The 17,776-nt window shown below is 32.2% G+C and overlaps 1 protein-coding gene across 1 annotated transcript in view; it reads right to left on the bottom strand.

Moving 5' to 3' along the window:
- LOC145323089 (uncharacterized) overlaps nucleotides 1-17,650 on the bottom strand; it is a 119,427-nt gene extending 101,777 nt beyond the window's left edge. Inside the window, exons 1-3 of the mRNA XM_080165471.1 lie at nucleotides 17,030-17,650; nucleotides 11,107-11,328; nucleotides 9,315-10,581 (exon numbers count right to left, since the gene is read on the bottom strand). Of these exons, the coding sequence (XP_080021597.1) occupies nucleotides 9,315-10,581; nucleotides 11,107-11,328; nucleotides 17,030-17,650 (2,110 nt within the window). The remainder of the gene's footprint in view (nucleotides 1-9,314; nucleotides 10,582-11,106; nucleotides 11,329-17,029) is intronic.
- Between the last annotated feature and the right edge of the window lie 126 nt (nucleotides 17,651-17,776).

The following is a 17,776-nucleotide window of genomic DNA, read 5'->3' as shown; positions in this document are numbered from 1 at the left end:
TATCTTAAGTGATAAGACAATGGTCAATAAATTGATGACAAACCCAATTACAATTAACCAAAATTACTCCTTATGTAGATTAAAATAATTGGTGTGAAAGTTTGACCACTAAAGTTTAGTACAACCAAATCAAGATTCAATAAAAAGTACCCAAAGTTTTTAAGTTTAAAAAAAAACTAAACATCTATGCTATAATTATTTGTTCAGCTTCGATTTTATGAATTTTTTTCCTTGTTTATTTGAAATCAAGGATGTATGTATGTAAGTCTGATGTAAATATAATCTGGTATATAAAAATATTCTTGCCGGGAGGTCTTTTCATGTTAGAACAACCTAGAAGCAGTAATTAAAACGTAACCAATTTAAATTTTTTATCATTCTATATGCTCGCTTCTTTAAGCGTTTATATCTCTGCAGGGATACGGGGATAGGGCAATAGATGAGTAATTAATATTTACCCAAATTTAGGTGTTTTCTGTACCTAAACTTTATCACATTTCAATTAGAAAAAGCCTAAAATTAATGTACATCCCCAATGTTCATACACAAATTTAACCCTTGTGTAAGTTACAATTAGTTGTTGAAACTTTTGGATACTTAACTAAATACCAACCACTGAAAATTTAATAAAAGTCCAAAGGTTATTAAATAAGAAAATGTAAATATAAGACTTTGGGGACTGGTGTAATAAACAGCCCAATATTTCCTCCCTCCATGTATTAACCTTATTTTTACCTTTTAATACATAATATTTATTTGTTGCCAGGGAGGGAAATGTTAACATCAGAGGAAATAGGGTTCCGGGAGATTTATTTCATGGTCCATTGTCCTAACCCTGCATCCCCGATTTACAGTTATCCTACAAAATTTCATGCTTTTCATGCAATCTCTAGAAACAATTTTTTGCCCTTCTGGTAAAAAATTTGCATGTTATATGTATATAGGATGCTTGGCTGAGTTCTCTATCTGTGTCTCTGTGTGTCAGCTTTTTATTCTTCCTTATGTATAAGATTAATATTTTGTTTTACTATTACCATCTTTTTTTTTAATGCTTTTTTGGCATTCTTGTGTCAATGGGCTCTCTATTCGAAGGGAAGAAAGGAAGCAGAAAAATAGCCTAAAGCCATATTGGGATCTAAGTGTTTGAAGCCTTCCTAAAAAGGAGAACTCGATTTTAAAGTAGTTAATAAAATATTAAGCTTAATTGCAAAAACTTTATTACTTGATATGATAGAATATCTTTAAGAGTAGCTAGTTTTTTTGCCATTTTGAGAAATGACTGCCTTACTGGTAATTGACTGCTTTTTTGTCATTTTTTGTTTCTTGTTTTGAACTAATAAAAAAAATAATTTTCTGGATAATATATTACTGCATAATAATTTACTCATACTGTTTCCTTTCGAATCTAATTTAGTTTACTTAAGTTGAGCTATGATAATAATATTTATCATACATCTCAGAATAAATTAAAATAATGAAATTCGTGAAATTAAAATGATTGTAAAATCTGCAGGAAGAAAAGGGACATTGGACTGTAAATTACACTATTGCACAAAGTTTCTCATTCGTTGGCTAAAAAACTTTGGGTACTTTCATTGAATTCTGATGGTTAATTCCAAACTTTTCAACCAATACTTTAATTTTCAAAAGGTTTAATTTCTATTATCATCATTGGGATGTATATATATTTATCTTCCATTGTCCTATCCCTTAAGATCCCTGAAAATCTGCATGAAGTAAATATAAACACTAATAAAAACCATTAGCAAAATTGTTGAAAGTATTATACAAACAGTGCAGTATAAAAACCACGATTTTTCATAGGTGATTTTTTATTAAATTGAAGTTTCTTCGAAAAATTATGTTTCTTAGATTTATAAGTTTCAATTAATCTATAGAAGGAAAAAATCTTTAAAACCAACAAAATATACATTGGGCTGTTTATGACACTAGTCCCCAAAGTTTTATAGTCATGTTTTCTTATTCGTTGGCTTAACATCTTTGGGGACTTTTTTGACAGATTTTTGATTGGTTGGTTTATAAAGTTGAGTATCCAAATGTGTTTAACAACTAATTGGGATCTACTGAAGGGGTAATTTTGTTTATAATCATTGGAATATACATCTATTAGATCCCACTTTGGTCAATCATTACGGTAATCAAGAATTTTAAGGCTAAAAACCTATATCTTCCAAGTAACGATATCCTAAAAATTTTAAAATATGCTGAACTGAGAGAACATATTTTAAATAGAAATGTATATTGTGCTTGTAAAAATAATAAAAATCATTGAATTGTTTTTCAACTTTGTGTAATGCAATGTTATTTACACATCTTACAACCATGATTTTACATTTTATATACTACATTTTACTATCTTACATTATATTTGATAGTTTAGGCATATTATAGACAGTAAAACTATCAAAGCAATTGACTTTTATACCTTTCAAAATTAAAGGATACAATCTTAAAGCAGAAATTAAGAATATATATATTTAAAGAACCTTTTTACCCAATGTCATAATGAAAAAAAAAATATTCCTTCTGTAGATTAAAATTATTTATTAACAAGTTTGGACCTTTTAGGATGAACCAATTCATCAAGCCAATGTCCCCCCCCCCTCCCTCATTCAACTCAAATGAATGCAAAAATCTTAAGGGATAAGACAATGGACAACATAATATCTTCAACTCAAAATAATCCCTTTCTGTAGATTAAAATTATTGGTTGAAAAGTTTGAACATTACTAGTTTGGAATCAATAATATATTATTTTAAAAAGTAAAGGTTTTGAACCAACGAATAAGACATTGTGATTTTAGTACCAGAGTAATTCAAAGTTTAATGCCCTTACCCGCCCTGAATTAATGACATGAGAAAGAACATGCTTAAAGACAAATATACAAAGTGAGTTACTGAGTAGCTTGAGATGAAACAAATTAGCTGCAGAGTAAATGAAGGATGAAACGTTGATTTATGTTTTAAACAACTAAACCAGAATACAGAGATACCAAAAGGAAGAAAAAATAATAAATTTTAAACCTTACTAAAAATTTAGGGGTGGGGGTTTAGTTTTTTCCTATATCTAACCGTTGCGTAGGCTTTCAAACCCTAAAGGACCATCTAGTACCCAATATAAACTAACCTAACCAGATTTAAGTAATAAACAAAACTTCCTACATTTTCAATTTATTTCAAAATGAGGGGGGGGGGGGTGTCTATGTTTGACTATAAACCTTCAGGGTAATCTCCAAAGCTACGTAGCTATCATCACCAAATACTAAATTGAATCTAAATGGGCTGTTTAAAATTAAACATTTCTAGAAAGCAAATAAATTAATTTGATACAAAAACAGCACTGAAAATTGGCAGGAATCCCCAATCCCATCCTCTCTGAGTTGGCAAGGTCAATTATTGAAGGCTTGGAATGAAATTTGCACGAACAGACTTAATAGGATGACGCATATTTATTTTACTTCAGGGAGGAAGGGAGGGGACATTAAGCTGTTTATTATATTAATCCCCAAAGTTTTGTATAACAACATTTGGGACTGTTATTTAATTTGGATTGGATGGTTCATTAAGGTTGAGTGTCCAAACGTTTCAGCCACTAACTGTAATCAACAGAAGGGATAATTTTGTGCAGTAATCATTGGTGATGCACATAGATTTATTGTTCATTGCCTTATCCCTTTAGATCCCTGAGTTTACTTACATTTATACTTCACAGATAAAACAGCGATCTTGAGTGATAAGACAATGAACGATAAATCGAAGTACGTCACTAATGATGATAAACAGAATTACCCCTGTTTTAGATTAAAATAGTGGTTGTTAAGATCTACCAATATTTCCATGCATTATCAAACTATTTTTATTGTTTTCAAAACAAGAAGTAATAAAAAAGTCCTTTCTTATGATTTATAATTGATAAATCATAGTTTGATAAATATATCAGCAATAAAATAACAATAAGGAAAAATATAATAGGTATTTATCACTTCGTATTAAGGACAGCTTTCCGCGGTTATTAAAACGAAAAAATCCGCTGGGCCTGATTTTTCAGAATAGTTGAGAACCTGGTTTAATCCAGCAGATATTGATTGGTTTCGAAGCCATGATGAAAAATCAACATGTAGTAACTATTTGTTGTTCGATCTTGTAATGCAAATATTTCAAAATGATATATATATGAATTTGATAAACGAAGACAAAAAACTGGTATAATTAATTTTACAATTTTGTCAAACTCCAACTGTATTCCAATAAATCCGGGATGTAAAGGGATGAGACAATGGCCGATAAACTGATGTAAATCCCCAATGATTATACACAAATACACCTCTTACGTAGATTTCAATTATTCAACTTAATGAATCAGCAAATCAAAAGTCCCCAAAGTTTTTTAAGACAATAAATAAGGAACCGTTATTATAAAACTTTGGGTACTAGTTTAATAAATAGCAAAATGTCCTCTCCCTCCCTGCCAACAAACAATGTAGAAGAAATGTGTTTTTGTATTTTCAATTATAATTAACTAAATGAAACAAATTATTCAGGGAGGGAGGGGACATTGGGCTGTTTATTAAACTAGTCCCCAAAGTTTTGTAACAACGTTTTCTTATTTGTTGGCCTAACAACTTTGGAGACTTTTATTGAATTTTGATTGGTTGGTTGATTAAGTAGAGTGTTCGAGAACGTTTCAACCACTAGTTGTATTTTACAGAAAGGGTAATTCTGTCTATCATCATTGGGGATGTACATAAATTTATTGGCCATTGTATTACCCTTTAGATCCTTGTAAATTATTTGTTGTGAGTAATTAAAGGCAAACTAGAGTAAGGCCCCTATAATTATTTTTCTTAGCCAGAGCCATTCATGTACAGGGGCTGGATAATACTTATTAAATAGAAAAATAAATATTTTTTTTTATGTTAAGCAGTTCAAATTTAATTAAAATATCATAAGAATCCTTTATAAAGAAAGACAAAACTGGTGGCGAGCTTCAATCATTTAGGAAGCCTGTCTTTTTAATAGGCGAATATTTAAAGATACTGCTAGTTGTACCATCCAATCATAATTGAAATAAGTACCCAAAACAGAACTTTTTTTATCAATAAATTTACAGTCCAATGCCCCATCCCTTCCTAGTTATTAAGTATCCTTATCTGTATTTCTATTTCTAATGATAAAAGGTATTGTTTGTTTGTGTGTACTGTCGTTGTTGCCTATAACAGCATGATCACATGTAGTTTTCAAAGAGAAGCATTCATAAAAAAATTAACTATATAATTTAACACTTAAATTTGGTAAAGACCGAATATTGTGTATTTTCATTGGACTGTAAATGTGTTCTGGTACCAACAGTTTGATAAGTAAGTTCTCTCATTCGCAGCTTAAAAACGTTGGGTACTTTTCAACATATATTAAAAACCATTGGGTGTGTAGTGTGTACATCAATTTATTGTCCATTGTCTTATACCAAAAGATCCCTTCAAATATTTTAGTATTAGTACCACTAAGTTCTTTTGTGAATACTATTTCAATGAAATAATTGGTGTGTTTGTCCATTTACGCAATTTAAAAAAATGATATATAGCAAACTTATAACTCTATTGAACTTAATTAGATATATTATATTGAAATTTCATTAAAGAGAGATTATTATGAAATTTGTCTACATTCTTATGTTAATAAAATGACAACGCTAAGATTTAACATGCTTGTTACAGATAACCAGGGATCTAAAGGGATAAGACAATGGCAAATAAATTGATGTTCATCCCCAATGATGATATAAAAAAATACCCCTTATGTAGAATATAATTAAAGGTTTAAAAGAGTGGACACACAACTTAATGAACTAACAAATCAGAATTCAATAAAAGTGCACAAAGTTGTTAGGTCAACCAATAAGAAAACGTTATTATAATACGTTAAGGACTAGTGTAATAAACAGCCTAATGTCCCCTCCCTAACTGACACATAACTATAATTTTTGGAGGATTATTGGCACACCAAAATAATTGCAAAATATTTTTAACTGTCATCGTTTAAAAAGAGAGAAATACAAGTATAATTAGATCAAAATAATTCTAACCAATGGATGCAAATATACATTTGTTACCCAGTTAAACGTTAGTACTGGTATTATATCAAAATAAAACCTTACAGTCATTAACAGGGAGGGAGGGGACATTGAGCAGTTTATTACAATTGTCCCAAAAGTTTATTATTACGTTTTCTTATACGTATGCTTAACAATTTTGGGGACTCTTATTGCATTTTGATTGTTTGATTTCAACCACTAATTGTAATCTACAGGGGTAATGTTGCCTCTTATTTTCACAATTAATATTTGATAAATAAAAAAAAATAACTCTTATACTAGATTATCAATAAAATGTCTGCTTTTATCGAAAAGAGTAGTCGAAATCAATGAAATTGCGTCTCTTAAAGTAACTAACTTGTCTATTTTTGCTTGGTTATTTTTATCATTTTTTAATCGAAAAACATATTTTTAAAATGACCACCTTTTATAGCTTACTTTAAAAGGTTCTCCAAAGAAATGAGCTAAAAATATGTAATTAAATCTGAATCCCACCACCACTTGAGATGAAAATTATAATTAGTACGGGATAACAGAACAGTTACATTTGATCAACAAAATTTGTTGCAAGATTTGTACATTCATTACAATATTACCAGGACTTAAAATCATGGAGGGAGGGGACTGTAAATTATAAATCTTAATTAGGTGGTACAAAGTTTTTTACCAATAAAATCAACTTTAAGAAAGGGTTATTTTGTTTATAATATTCTTGGTGATGTACATAAATTAATCGTCCAACGTCTTATCCCGTAAGATTCATGTGAAAAAAAAGTTTTACTGCAATTCTCAGTTTGAGTTTTGGAAAGACTGACTTGACCATCTTAATAACTAACTCTAAATATTACATCTAGAGACCCCTAGCTACTATAAAACCGTAAAATAATATTGATAATACTATCATGTTGTTTAAAATAATGTTTGTTTAGGTCTTTTGGATTTGTACTACCAATCAGAGTAAACTGTACAAGTAGCTTAACTTATTCTAAGCGACTTTTAAGGAGTGTAGCTTAACAAAATTATCCATGATAATTATTAATGCTCATTTCAATCATGTTTTTTTTTATTTCATGGAAATCTTTGTTAGTGAGAGTGGCCTATCATTATTATTACTTTACTATTCTATTTTAATGATTTATTGTTAACTATAAAAAGCTTTAACTAAAAATAGATTTACAGTGTAGCTTCCAAACTGAAAAATCAAGTATAGCATCTTATTACAGACAATTTTCCATGAATATTGAAATGAATATCATAAAATTAATACCAGCTAATTACTACGGCCCTAAGTGCTGACAAAACTAGTTTTAATCTGATGATTTTTATTTCAATCTCCGCGGAAAGCTGTTTATAATACAATACGATAAATAACTATTCTGTAAATTTCTGTTGATCTTTTTACATATACTTTTCAAGTTTAGAGTACAAAGTCGTAAAAAAAGGGCTTTGAAGTTTAATCTGACAACATGTCAATACTAAAAAAGCACCTCAATCCCCCTAACAAAGTTTTTGGAAATTTAAAAGGAGGAAATCATTAGGTTAGTATACCTATATGACCTATGAGGTCTACAGGTAAACCTTTTAAGATTAGTTTACCTAAGTCTGACTAAATATCCTCCTATTATACAAAGTAGTGAAATTTTTTTTTGTCTGAAGCTAAAGATCTAAACAATTACTAGTCCGAATTTGTGGTACTTTTCAGGTAAGCTTAAAATATATCTCCTACCCTAGGGGCGAAACAACTAGTGTATATGTAGGAGAAATATGCCTAAAATTCTCCTTTACCACCATGACTAATATACTAAATTCTTTCTGCGTACGTATATGGTTGACCTCTCGATGGTCATTCTCATTCAAAACATTTTACTACACAACAACCTGTGTAAATTATTACAGTTGTACTACAGCACAATTCAATACGTTTATTCTTTTAGCATTACTATTGTTGTACACAGGGTGTCTCAAGAGTATTTACAATACATTTATTTTAAGGGGTGTCCAAAAAACAATGTATGAGAAAAACCTATGTAAATTATAACAGTTGTACCTTTCAATTCAATTCTTTTAGCATTACTATTGTTGTACACTGTGTGTCTCAAGAATTTTTATAATACATTTATATGACAGAGTGTCCCAAAAAACAACGTACAATAAAACATATGTTAATTATTACAATTGTACCTTTAAATTCAATAAATTTATTCTTTTAGCATTACTATTGTTGTATATAGGGTGTCCTAAGATTATTCACAATATATTTAGTTTACAGGGTGTCCAAAAAACAATGTACAATAAAAACCTATGTAAATTATTACAGTTGTACCTTTCAATTCAATACGTTTATTCTTAGCATTACTATTGTTGTACTGATTGTAAAAAAAGTTTAAATGCCATGCAACCATCTTTGACAGAAACGTTGATTCTTGGGAGGTAAACAACCATGGTGGTTAAATTAATCTACAAAATCTTTTTCTTCAAGAATTTACCACAAACCAATGAAACCATTCACACAATAGGTTTAAAGATGGTAGAAGGTTATTTCTTTCCATTGATCTATCCCTCTATCCCAACCTTACAATACAGTTATAGATCATCAACATATACAAAATAGAATCCTATCAACTGAGATCTAATAATTTTACATAGCAGAATTACATTAAAAAAAGTAAATTTGTCATATAAGATACTTTAACCCAAGTGTGATAGATAGATATACCTAGGTTCGGGTATTGATATAATTTGTTTGAAGACTAAGTAATTTATTTTTTGAGTTACAAAATGTTCAGTAGTATCAATTAAAAACTTTATATTTAAAAAAACATATTTCTCTATTAACATATATATATTTTTTTGTAAAATAAACATCTTCTCGGTATGTTTAGAATGTTATCATGAACATCTGTCTGTGGTTTGTGCATTTATATATTTGTATATCATAATAAAAATTGCATTTATAACACAATCAAAACCAAACTTTAAATATTTTTGTTGCACAAAAACCCCTCCTCCTATATATCCATACCGTTTAAATAAAATTGTAACAGCATAAATGAATAATGGAAATTAGGTAATGGAATTTTTAGGGTTAGTGTAGAACAACGAAAGGAGCCATTAGGCTTTAAACTCACAACTATTTCTTTTCAGCAAAAAAATCCGTCTAATGACTTCTAAAAAATGTGTAAAAAATTCAAATCAATCCTACCTGCATCGTTTTGCCATCGTTCTACCAGTTTCTGTCTGGAAATTGGCTGGAAATCCTCAGATTCGTCCTGCAGAGAGGCCATAGGACTAAAAGGATCATCTTCTACAGCAGTAACTTCCTTGTTATCACCTTTAGTAATTTTAATAGCATTGTCAATAGGCTTGTCTTTAGGAATCTTTAAATCATCACCAGATTTATTGCTATCACTTTCAGCAGAGCTCTTACGTCGCAATAATTCCTCCAACAAGGACGTTTTCGATCCATAGAGCTCGGTGATAATCTCATTTGAGAAATCTTTGCTGATAGCATGATGTCTAAAATCACTACATGAGCCGAGTAAACTGTCACGCGAATCTGAAAAGCTTTGGCTGCGCATGGCAATGCCTCCAGTGGTTAATCCGCGGATTTTCACATCCAAAGTTCCCGCGTTTCTCGACCCAACTACTTGACTAGAATTGGTAAGCTTTATTTGGTTTGGCAGGAATACACGTGGCGAGAGTTTGTCCTCGCGGGAAAGGGGGACAACCGTAACGCCTTTGCTTGCAATGGACGACGCAGCTGCAGACGATTTTGTTCTTGCTGGGGATTTTCTTTTGGGACCTTTGTCTCCTGTTGCATCATTTTGATGAGAACCAGTTTTAACAATAACCGTATTGGATGTGTTGTCATCAGTTCCGGTTTTGATAGTGGTAGAATTATCCTCCCCAACTATAACATTGCTGCTGAGTATATCATAGCGCATGCTTACACTACGCCGTATCTCCTTTTCGCAGCTGCTTTTACGGCGCGGCGGCTTTTGCGGCGGGGACGGACTTTTCGGCCGTTGCGGAGGCAGCACGGGTTCTGGGACACGTGGGTAGCCGGAGAATCTTGGGGATTCTACGACGCTACAATCCGCATCATAGGAATAATTGCTGTCAATATCACTATCATTATTTTCACATATATCATTGTCTCTGTCATCATTATTAGATTCACAAGTGCTGTAAACATCATCATCATTGTTTTTATCACTCTTATCACTGTAAATGTTATCCTGCTCGTGATTATCACGACTAGAATCACTTAGCTCCCCCTCCTCTCTGGTGCCAGCACTGCTGTTATTACTACCCCTGCGGACACTGCAGTCACTGTAGATCTGGATCTTTTGGCCGGATATCTTAAAGCTGTTGTACCTGGCCGCGGACGGTCGTCCGCCTGTGCTGGAGCCATCAGCATCAGAATCCAGGTCAGTTAGGTCGGACTCGGATTTGGAAAAGTTGTCCTCCTAAACAACATAAAGTAATACACATATTTATTAATATTTCAAATAAAAATAAAATGTATTTTAGTTGCTAACAATATTTAATAACATATTGGGGACCATCAAATCAGAAGTCCCAAAGGCCATAGAAATGACTAGGATGCATTGAAAATTTGTTTGAACTGGTGGAGGAAGTAAATACTAGATGCCTTCTTTTTAAAAAAAGGGACAATAAAAAAATAAATATTTATTCTGCAATGCAGCAAAAAAAATGTGAAAAACTCAGGATTTAGACAGCATACAAGAGAAATTTTAGTTTCTTTATGCTTAAAAAATAGCATCTCTCATACATACGTCCAAACAGACCCTACATATTTATTGACTACGCGACAACAAATAAAACTAGAAGCAGCTTATAGTGCACATAAAAATGACGCCATACTGGCCAACCATTGGTCAATCAAAAGGTATACTGCCTATCAATGGTGATTTGTATTGAATGACGTCATTTTTTAAAAGGGACTGTAGGCTTCTTCTCAAAATACAGACCTGTAGAATAGGAACCCCATCACTGGATAAGTTGGAATCGGACAGGGAATTGGATCTGGAATATTTAGTCACCCCGCCCCTCCGTCTGCTTCTTGTAGCAGTGTTATCCACAACTCCGCCTCGCGTGTGCAGAGTATCTACTGTTGCTCTGGTATGTAGAGTGTCAGGATCAACGTATTGGTCATCAACATCTTCAATGAGAGGGTGGTAGGGCTGCTCAGACTAGGGTCATACCACAAGCATTATTTTTAATTAATATCAAAGTTAAAATAAAATAATATTTTAAGTAAGGATCTTAAATGATAAGACAATGGATGATAAATTGATGTACATTCCTAATTATGGTAAACATCTGTAGATTTAATTTATTGCTAGATAATTTAAAACACTGCTAGCGTGTACCAATAAACTAGTGTTTAATAAAAGTATTCAAAATAAAAGACAATGAATAAGAGATCATCTGAAATACATTTTCTCTTTGTATCACAGTTATTTTTTCAGCTGTTTCTAGATTTCTTTAAAAATCACCGCCATAATTACAAAAAATCTTCCTTGATTTTTTTGCGCCCTTAATTAATTGTCCTTAAAAGCAGTACAAACTTTTGGTTAAACAATGTGTGGGTGTTGTTTCTTAAATGGCATTCTTGTTTTGCTTAAAAATCAAAGTTTGAAGGACTTTACTTTAAAGTGCCCAGGGACCACAGAACCTCTACCACTTATATTTGAATAATATTGAAAATAAGGAAACTTTTCATCTTTCTGCCTGACCCCTGTTAGGCTAGTCCCCATAACTTAACTTAATCTGATCTAAAGAAAACACAAACACACGATAAACTCCGCTCTCTTTATTTTCAAATGATTCTAAATCAATGGTTGATTTCTGTGCTTGACAAGCCTTTTAGAGCAAAATTCCAGTTTTTTTAAAGGTGCTTTATTTTATTTTACACTATCAATTTAAAAGTAAAATGAATTGCCTGACTTTGCTAGATAAAATTATTGAGTAGCTTTGCTTTAATAAAATGATTGAATTGACCAAGGGAACTATATAAAGCTTTTATATGTTAGTGCGTATATGAGAATTAATAACAGAAAATCATAATTATGAATGAAAAAATGGTTTTAAACTAGGTAAAATTCTTAGAGTATAATTATAGGGAGAGAAGAGACAAGGACTGAAAATTATACTGGTCCTCAAAGTTTTATAAACACTTCCCCTCTTCCGTTTTCCTTAACTTTGAGGACATTTATTTGGTTGCACAAAATAGCAGGGTCTAAATCTTTCCACTAATTATTTTAATCTACAGAAGGGGCATTTTTTATGTATGTACATCAATTTATCTTCCATTGTCTTATCCCTTAAGTTAAGGGTGGGTTAGATTGGAGGCGGACAAATAAAATACAGGCATTTAAATACTCTAATAATATAACATTCATGAAGAACAACCCCCCCTGATGTGCATATGAATCAAACTATCAAAAAATATAGGATTTCCACAAAATTACAAAAAAATCCAAATTAGCTGTAATATAAAGTATCATAATGGCGGGGGGGGGGGGGGGGGGGCAAACAATATTTCCAGGGGCAATATTTCTGAATAGGGTTTACCTATCCACCCCCAAAGTAGTATTACATGATCAATGGGACTTAAATGAAAATTCCTTACAAAGAATAGCCTTATTATTCCAGCAATTTGCGAGATCTTTGCAACCACAATATCTTTAATAAATTATGGCAAAAAATTTACTAAAATGAAAGTTAACCAATTGAACTATCCAACAAAACATATGATTACCATTCCTAGTTCAAACTCAGGATCTTAATATAGATAATAGCCACCCAGTAGACCGATATTGTACAATAAAATTTAAAAGGGCAAATGTTCACCAAAATATTGCATTTATAAGTTTGACAAAAATTTAGCTCTATGAATCTCTTTTTTTTCATTTTATAAAAAAAAACTTTTTAAGGGATATTTGTAAAAACCAGGGATATAAAGGGATAAGACAATGGACGATAAACTGATATACATCCCCAATGATAATACACAACCCTCCAATAGATTAAAACTAGTGGTTGAAAGGTTTGGACACTTATTGAACCAACCAATCAAAATACAATAAAAGTCCTCAATGTTGATAAGCTAACTAATAAGAAAACGTTAATATAAAACTTTGGAAACTAGTGTAATAAACATTCAAATGACCCCTTCCTCCATGGTCAAAACAATATGTACTGTACAAAATCAGACCCTAAATAAACTCCCCATCTTAATATAAATTTAAATTCAACTGCTTGTTTGTGAGTTTGTAGTTCCTGGTAAAAAAGTTCTCGAAAATATATAAAAATATTACAATCAATTTCCAAATTCACGGTTCTTCTAAAAGTTATGTAAAATTTAATGAATGTGTGTGTCTGTCTGTACCAAAGGATCACGCTAACCGCTTGACAGATATGATTCTCCTTTACATTATATCCTCTCGTAGGTCCTGTGAAGTTTATTACTATTTTAAGTTGTCCCTAGAGGCCTCTAGGGTCGTAGCTGCTAGTTATGGATAAAACATAACTTGTATATAACAAACAACGGTGCTAAGCAAAAACTAAATTTGAATTAAATTCAAATCTACAAAAATCTAACGCAACTCTAAAATTAACATTAATTTATCATTAAAAAAAGTCACTTGATAAATGACAACAAAACTCAAAGACTGCATTTACTTTAGGGTAGCGGAGAATCCGCAGGTTTGGGGATAGGTTAAAATTTTTGGGAATAGTCCCTTTTGTGACATCGCACCTTAAGGGGCGATTTGTGGTTTTTTTTTAAATGGCTTTTTATAGATTATTTTAGGTTCGGTTAGGTTATATTGGGTTAGGTGATTGCCCCACATGGTTAGGTAATTGGCCCCGCAGGGTTAGAGCCCCCGCAGGGGCCAGAAAAAGGAGAAAACCTACTGTGAAAAATACGAAGAATCACCCCTAAAGGTGCGATGTCACGAAAGGGGCTATACCAAAATTTTTAATTCCTTAAAACTATGATAAGTATTAGTCCAAGTAAAAAATAAGTAAATAAACTTTTTACACAACTTCTTAGCATTGAAATCTAAATATATTCTCTTGAAAACCTAAACTAAGATTAAAAAAGGATTGGATCCCGCAGGGTTAAAGATTTTTCTTTGAAAAAATGGTTAAAAACGTCCCGTAACCCTGGTCAATACCAAAATGGACAAAAAAAGGTGCACGGGTACTGTTCAGTGTTGATTCTAATTGTAATTCCCTGCCTAGAATTTAAATGTTGTAGGAAATGCTTTTTTGGACGGTGTTGCTGGTAGCGCAGCTACCCTAAAACATTAACTATGGTATGATCTAAGACGTAGGTCCTTCATTTTGTCAAGAGACAATAAGCCGATACATACATTCCCAATTTTAATAACAAAATTTCCCTTTCTGTTCATAAATTTTTTTAGTGGAAAAGTAAGAAACTGCTAGTTTATACCAACCAATCAAGATATCATAAAAGACCCCCAAAGTTATTAATTCAACGAATGAGAGAGAGTGTTTGATAAAAAACTTTGGGTACCAGTATTTATAAAAAGTTGGTTATTTTAATTCTACGGATAAACATGGAATTGGACAAAGTTATTCTCGTTCAATTTTAAAATGGGGAGAGGGTCAACGAGGAATAAAAGAGTGGTGTTTTCACAATCCCAAAAAATAATTCTAAAAATAAGCAAGCCACACCATTTAGCTATTAAGTAATCAGTAAATCAGTATAGATGTATACACATATAACAACCTGCCTCCCTTTTCCAAGGACCTTTTTCGTCTGCTAGAAAATTGTTTATTTTCCCGACAATATTGGTTGATTTTCAAAGACCCACTTAAGAGTCGTCACGAGGTCCTCGGGATGGGCAAAAACAGTCATTTAACCCCTTCCACCCTCTAGTGTTTCACTCTAATATTAAGTAGATAGATGTGCGTATGTGTGTGTGTATTGTTTATCAAAATCAAGTGGCCTTATTGATCTTATTGAGCAGGGTTTAGGCTACTTTTAAAATGTAAAGATTTCATAAAAATTATTAGCGCTGGGTAAACTTATTTCTAATTTATATTTCTTTTATCAATTTCTAATATCAAATTTTGTTATGGTCGTGGTATAGGTATATAAAGCTTTCCATTATATCAAAGAACATTTGTCTTAGCCATTCCTTAGATTTTAATGGGCGCATTGTATGGCCATTCTGTACGGGTGTGCCGGAATATGATCATTAGTCATACAAATATACTTCACAAATACACTATACTCATAATAGCCATGTTCAATATTACAAATTTGAAATTTTAAGGGATCTCAAGGGATAAGCCAATGGCAGATTAATTGATGTACACCCCCCAATAATGATACACAAAATTATCCTTTTTGTAAATTACAATTAGTGGTTGAACACTTAACTAAATGAATCAACTCATCAAATGTCAATACAAGTCCCCAAATTTGTTAAGCCAACCAAAAAGAAACGTTATTCTGAAATTTTGGGGACTCCTGTCCTCACTCCCTGCATATTTTTAAAATTTTATAATTCTGGACAGTTCTAACAGAAGACGCACAAACATAGTATTGAGGAATGACAATAATTTCAACCTTTCTAACACCAGTGGCTTTAGATATAGCCTCAAGGGGTCTTGGAGAGTCGAGTTAGAGGGATCTAAAGGGATAATGGAGATAAAATGATGTACATCCACATACACATAATTACCACTTCTGTATATTACAATTAGTAGTTGAAACGTTTACTCTTAACTAAATGAACCAACCAATCAAGATTGAATAAAAAAACAAAGTTGGTAGGCTAACGAATAAGAAAACGTTATTAAAAAACTTTGGGGACTAGTGCTATAATCAGCCGAAAGTCCACTCCCTCCCTGCAATAAAGCAGAAACTTACATTTTCAGCCGATTTAGAGATCTTAATAGACTTAAAAAGGTGCACATACATCAAGTTTAAAAATTAATATACAAGAGGTGAGATGTTATTAAGGAAATAATTATTTTCTGTAGAATTTTAATAAATATTTGTATTTTATTATTTTCAATCAATCTTTAAAGTGTAAGTTTGATATTTCCAAAAATAAAATGAGTATTTTCCTTAAAATACTAAGAATATCCTATTAATTGTATGAAGCAGTAAATCGTTTTAGTCAGAAGTTAAAGATCTTGGAAATTGCTGGTCCGAATGAGTTGCCCTTTTCAGGAAAGCCTTATAAATATATTGATATGGTTTTGGCCACTTTTCTGACAACCCCTCCCCCCTCCCACGCATTTCCCTTGAGATAAGAAGCGAAAGTAGTAATGTTTTATGCTGGTCAGTTAAGATCTCGCTTACCACTTATTTAGAGAAGGTTAACATAGTTTAAAGCTATATCATTGTTAAGTAGACTATAAAAGTTGGAAAGATTTTTAATCAATATAATAGATTTGAAATCTGCATAAAATTTTAAGGATTTTTTATAAAATTCGTTTTTTATATAATTCTTTATTTAAAGGCGCAAATATGATTTAAGTTGATAAATTTTGACCAATAGGATAGCTGGATTGGAAACTACCTACGCTCTAATTGGTTGAATGATGTACGTCACTTAAGCTTCTCCAATCAGAGCGCAGATAGTTTTCAATCCACCAATCACAGATCTTAAAATTATTTAACTTAATTTGTATTTGCGCCTTTAAATAAAGAATTATATAAAAAACGAATTTTATAAAAAAAACCTTAAAATTTTATGCAGATTTCAAATCTATTATATTAATTAAAAAACTTTCCAACTTTTATAGTCTATTGTTAAGGTCTTATTTTTACCTTTATTTTATTACAGGGCTTCTAAATTCTAGGGTAACAGCCGCTAAAAGAAAATATAATGCTTGTTTAATTGCCTGAGACAGAGAAGGTGAAAGAGTGGCTGCACCCTTAACAGGTGTACTTGTAGCAAAGCTTTTCACAGAATAATTACCGCCGCTACCGCCAGACTCGCTATCCGCGCCTCCTCCCGCCATGTTAGAAATTGTTATACTATGATTTTTCTTTGTCACTTCTTGCGAGTTTGACCGCCGCTGGCGGCGGTTTGTCGTGGACGCCGAACTATCCCGGCCACTGCCATCGTTGGCAAGTGGACTAGCCGCGGCCGTTAAGTATATTATTGAACTGTTATTCTTGCCGTTAACTGTGACTATATTACGGTTAGGCGAGGTGCGGGGAGACGTCAAACTAGGATTTGAAACCACAATATTTTTATTGTAAGAATTGTTGCCAACATCCATGTTACCATTTGTTGAGTTACGCCGCGAGGGGGTAACCCGGCGGGGCGAACTTAACCCAGCCCCGCTAGATACAACATGCTGTGGCACTATTGAATGTGGAGAGCTGTGGTTTCTTGAAATATTTCTGTTGTTATGGTGTTGATGGTAGCCCGCAGGGCTATGGTGGTGAACAACAGGTCTCAAGGGGCTAGTCCTGTTAGACTGACTTCGTACTGGGCTTGTTGTACTGTTGGTCATCATAATGTTTCCCCCATCCTATAATTTGAAGAATGTTTACTATTCCATTATTTGATTGCAGGTGTTTAAATGATAATAAAATAGAGATACAGGATGTAGAGGTTTAAACCAGAAATTTATTATTTG

Source organism: Acartia tonsa, chromosome 6 (assembly GCF_053477335.1).
Source record: "Acartia tonsa isolate MP-2025a chromosome 6, ASM5347733v1, whole genome shotgun sequence".
Classification (NCBI taxonomy): Eukaryota; Metazoa; Arthropoda; class Copepoda; order Calanoida; family Acartiidae; genus Acartia; species Acartia tonsa.
Note: the sequence above shows the minus strand (reverse complement) of the source record. Positions and strands in the feature narration are given on the sequence as shown.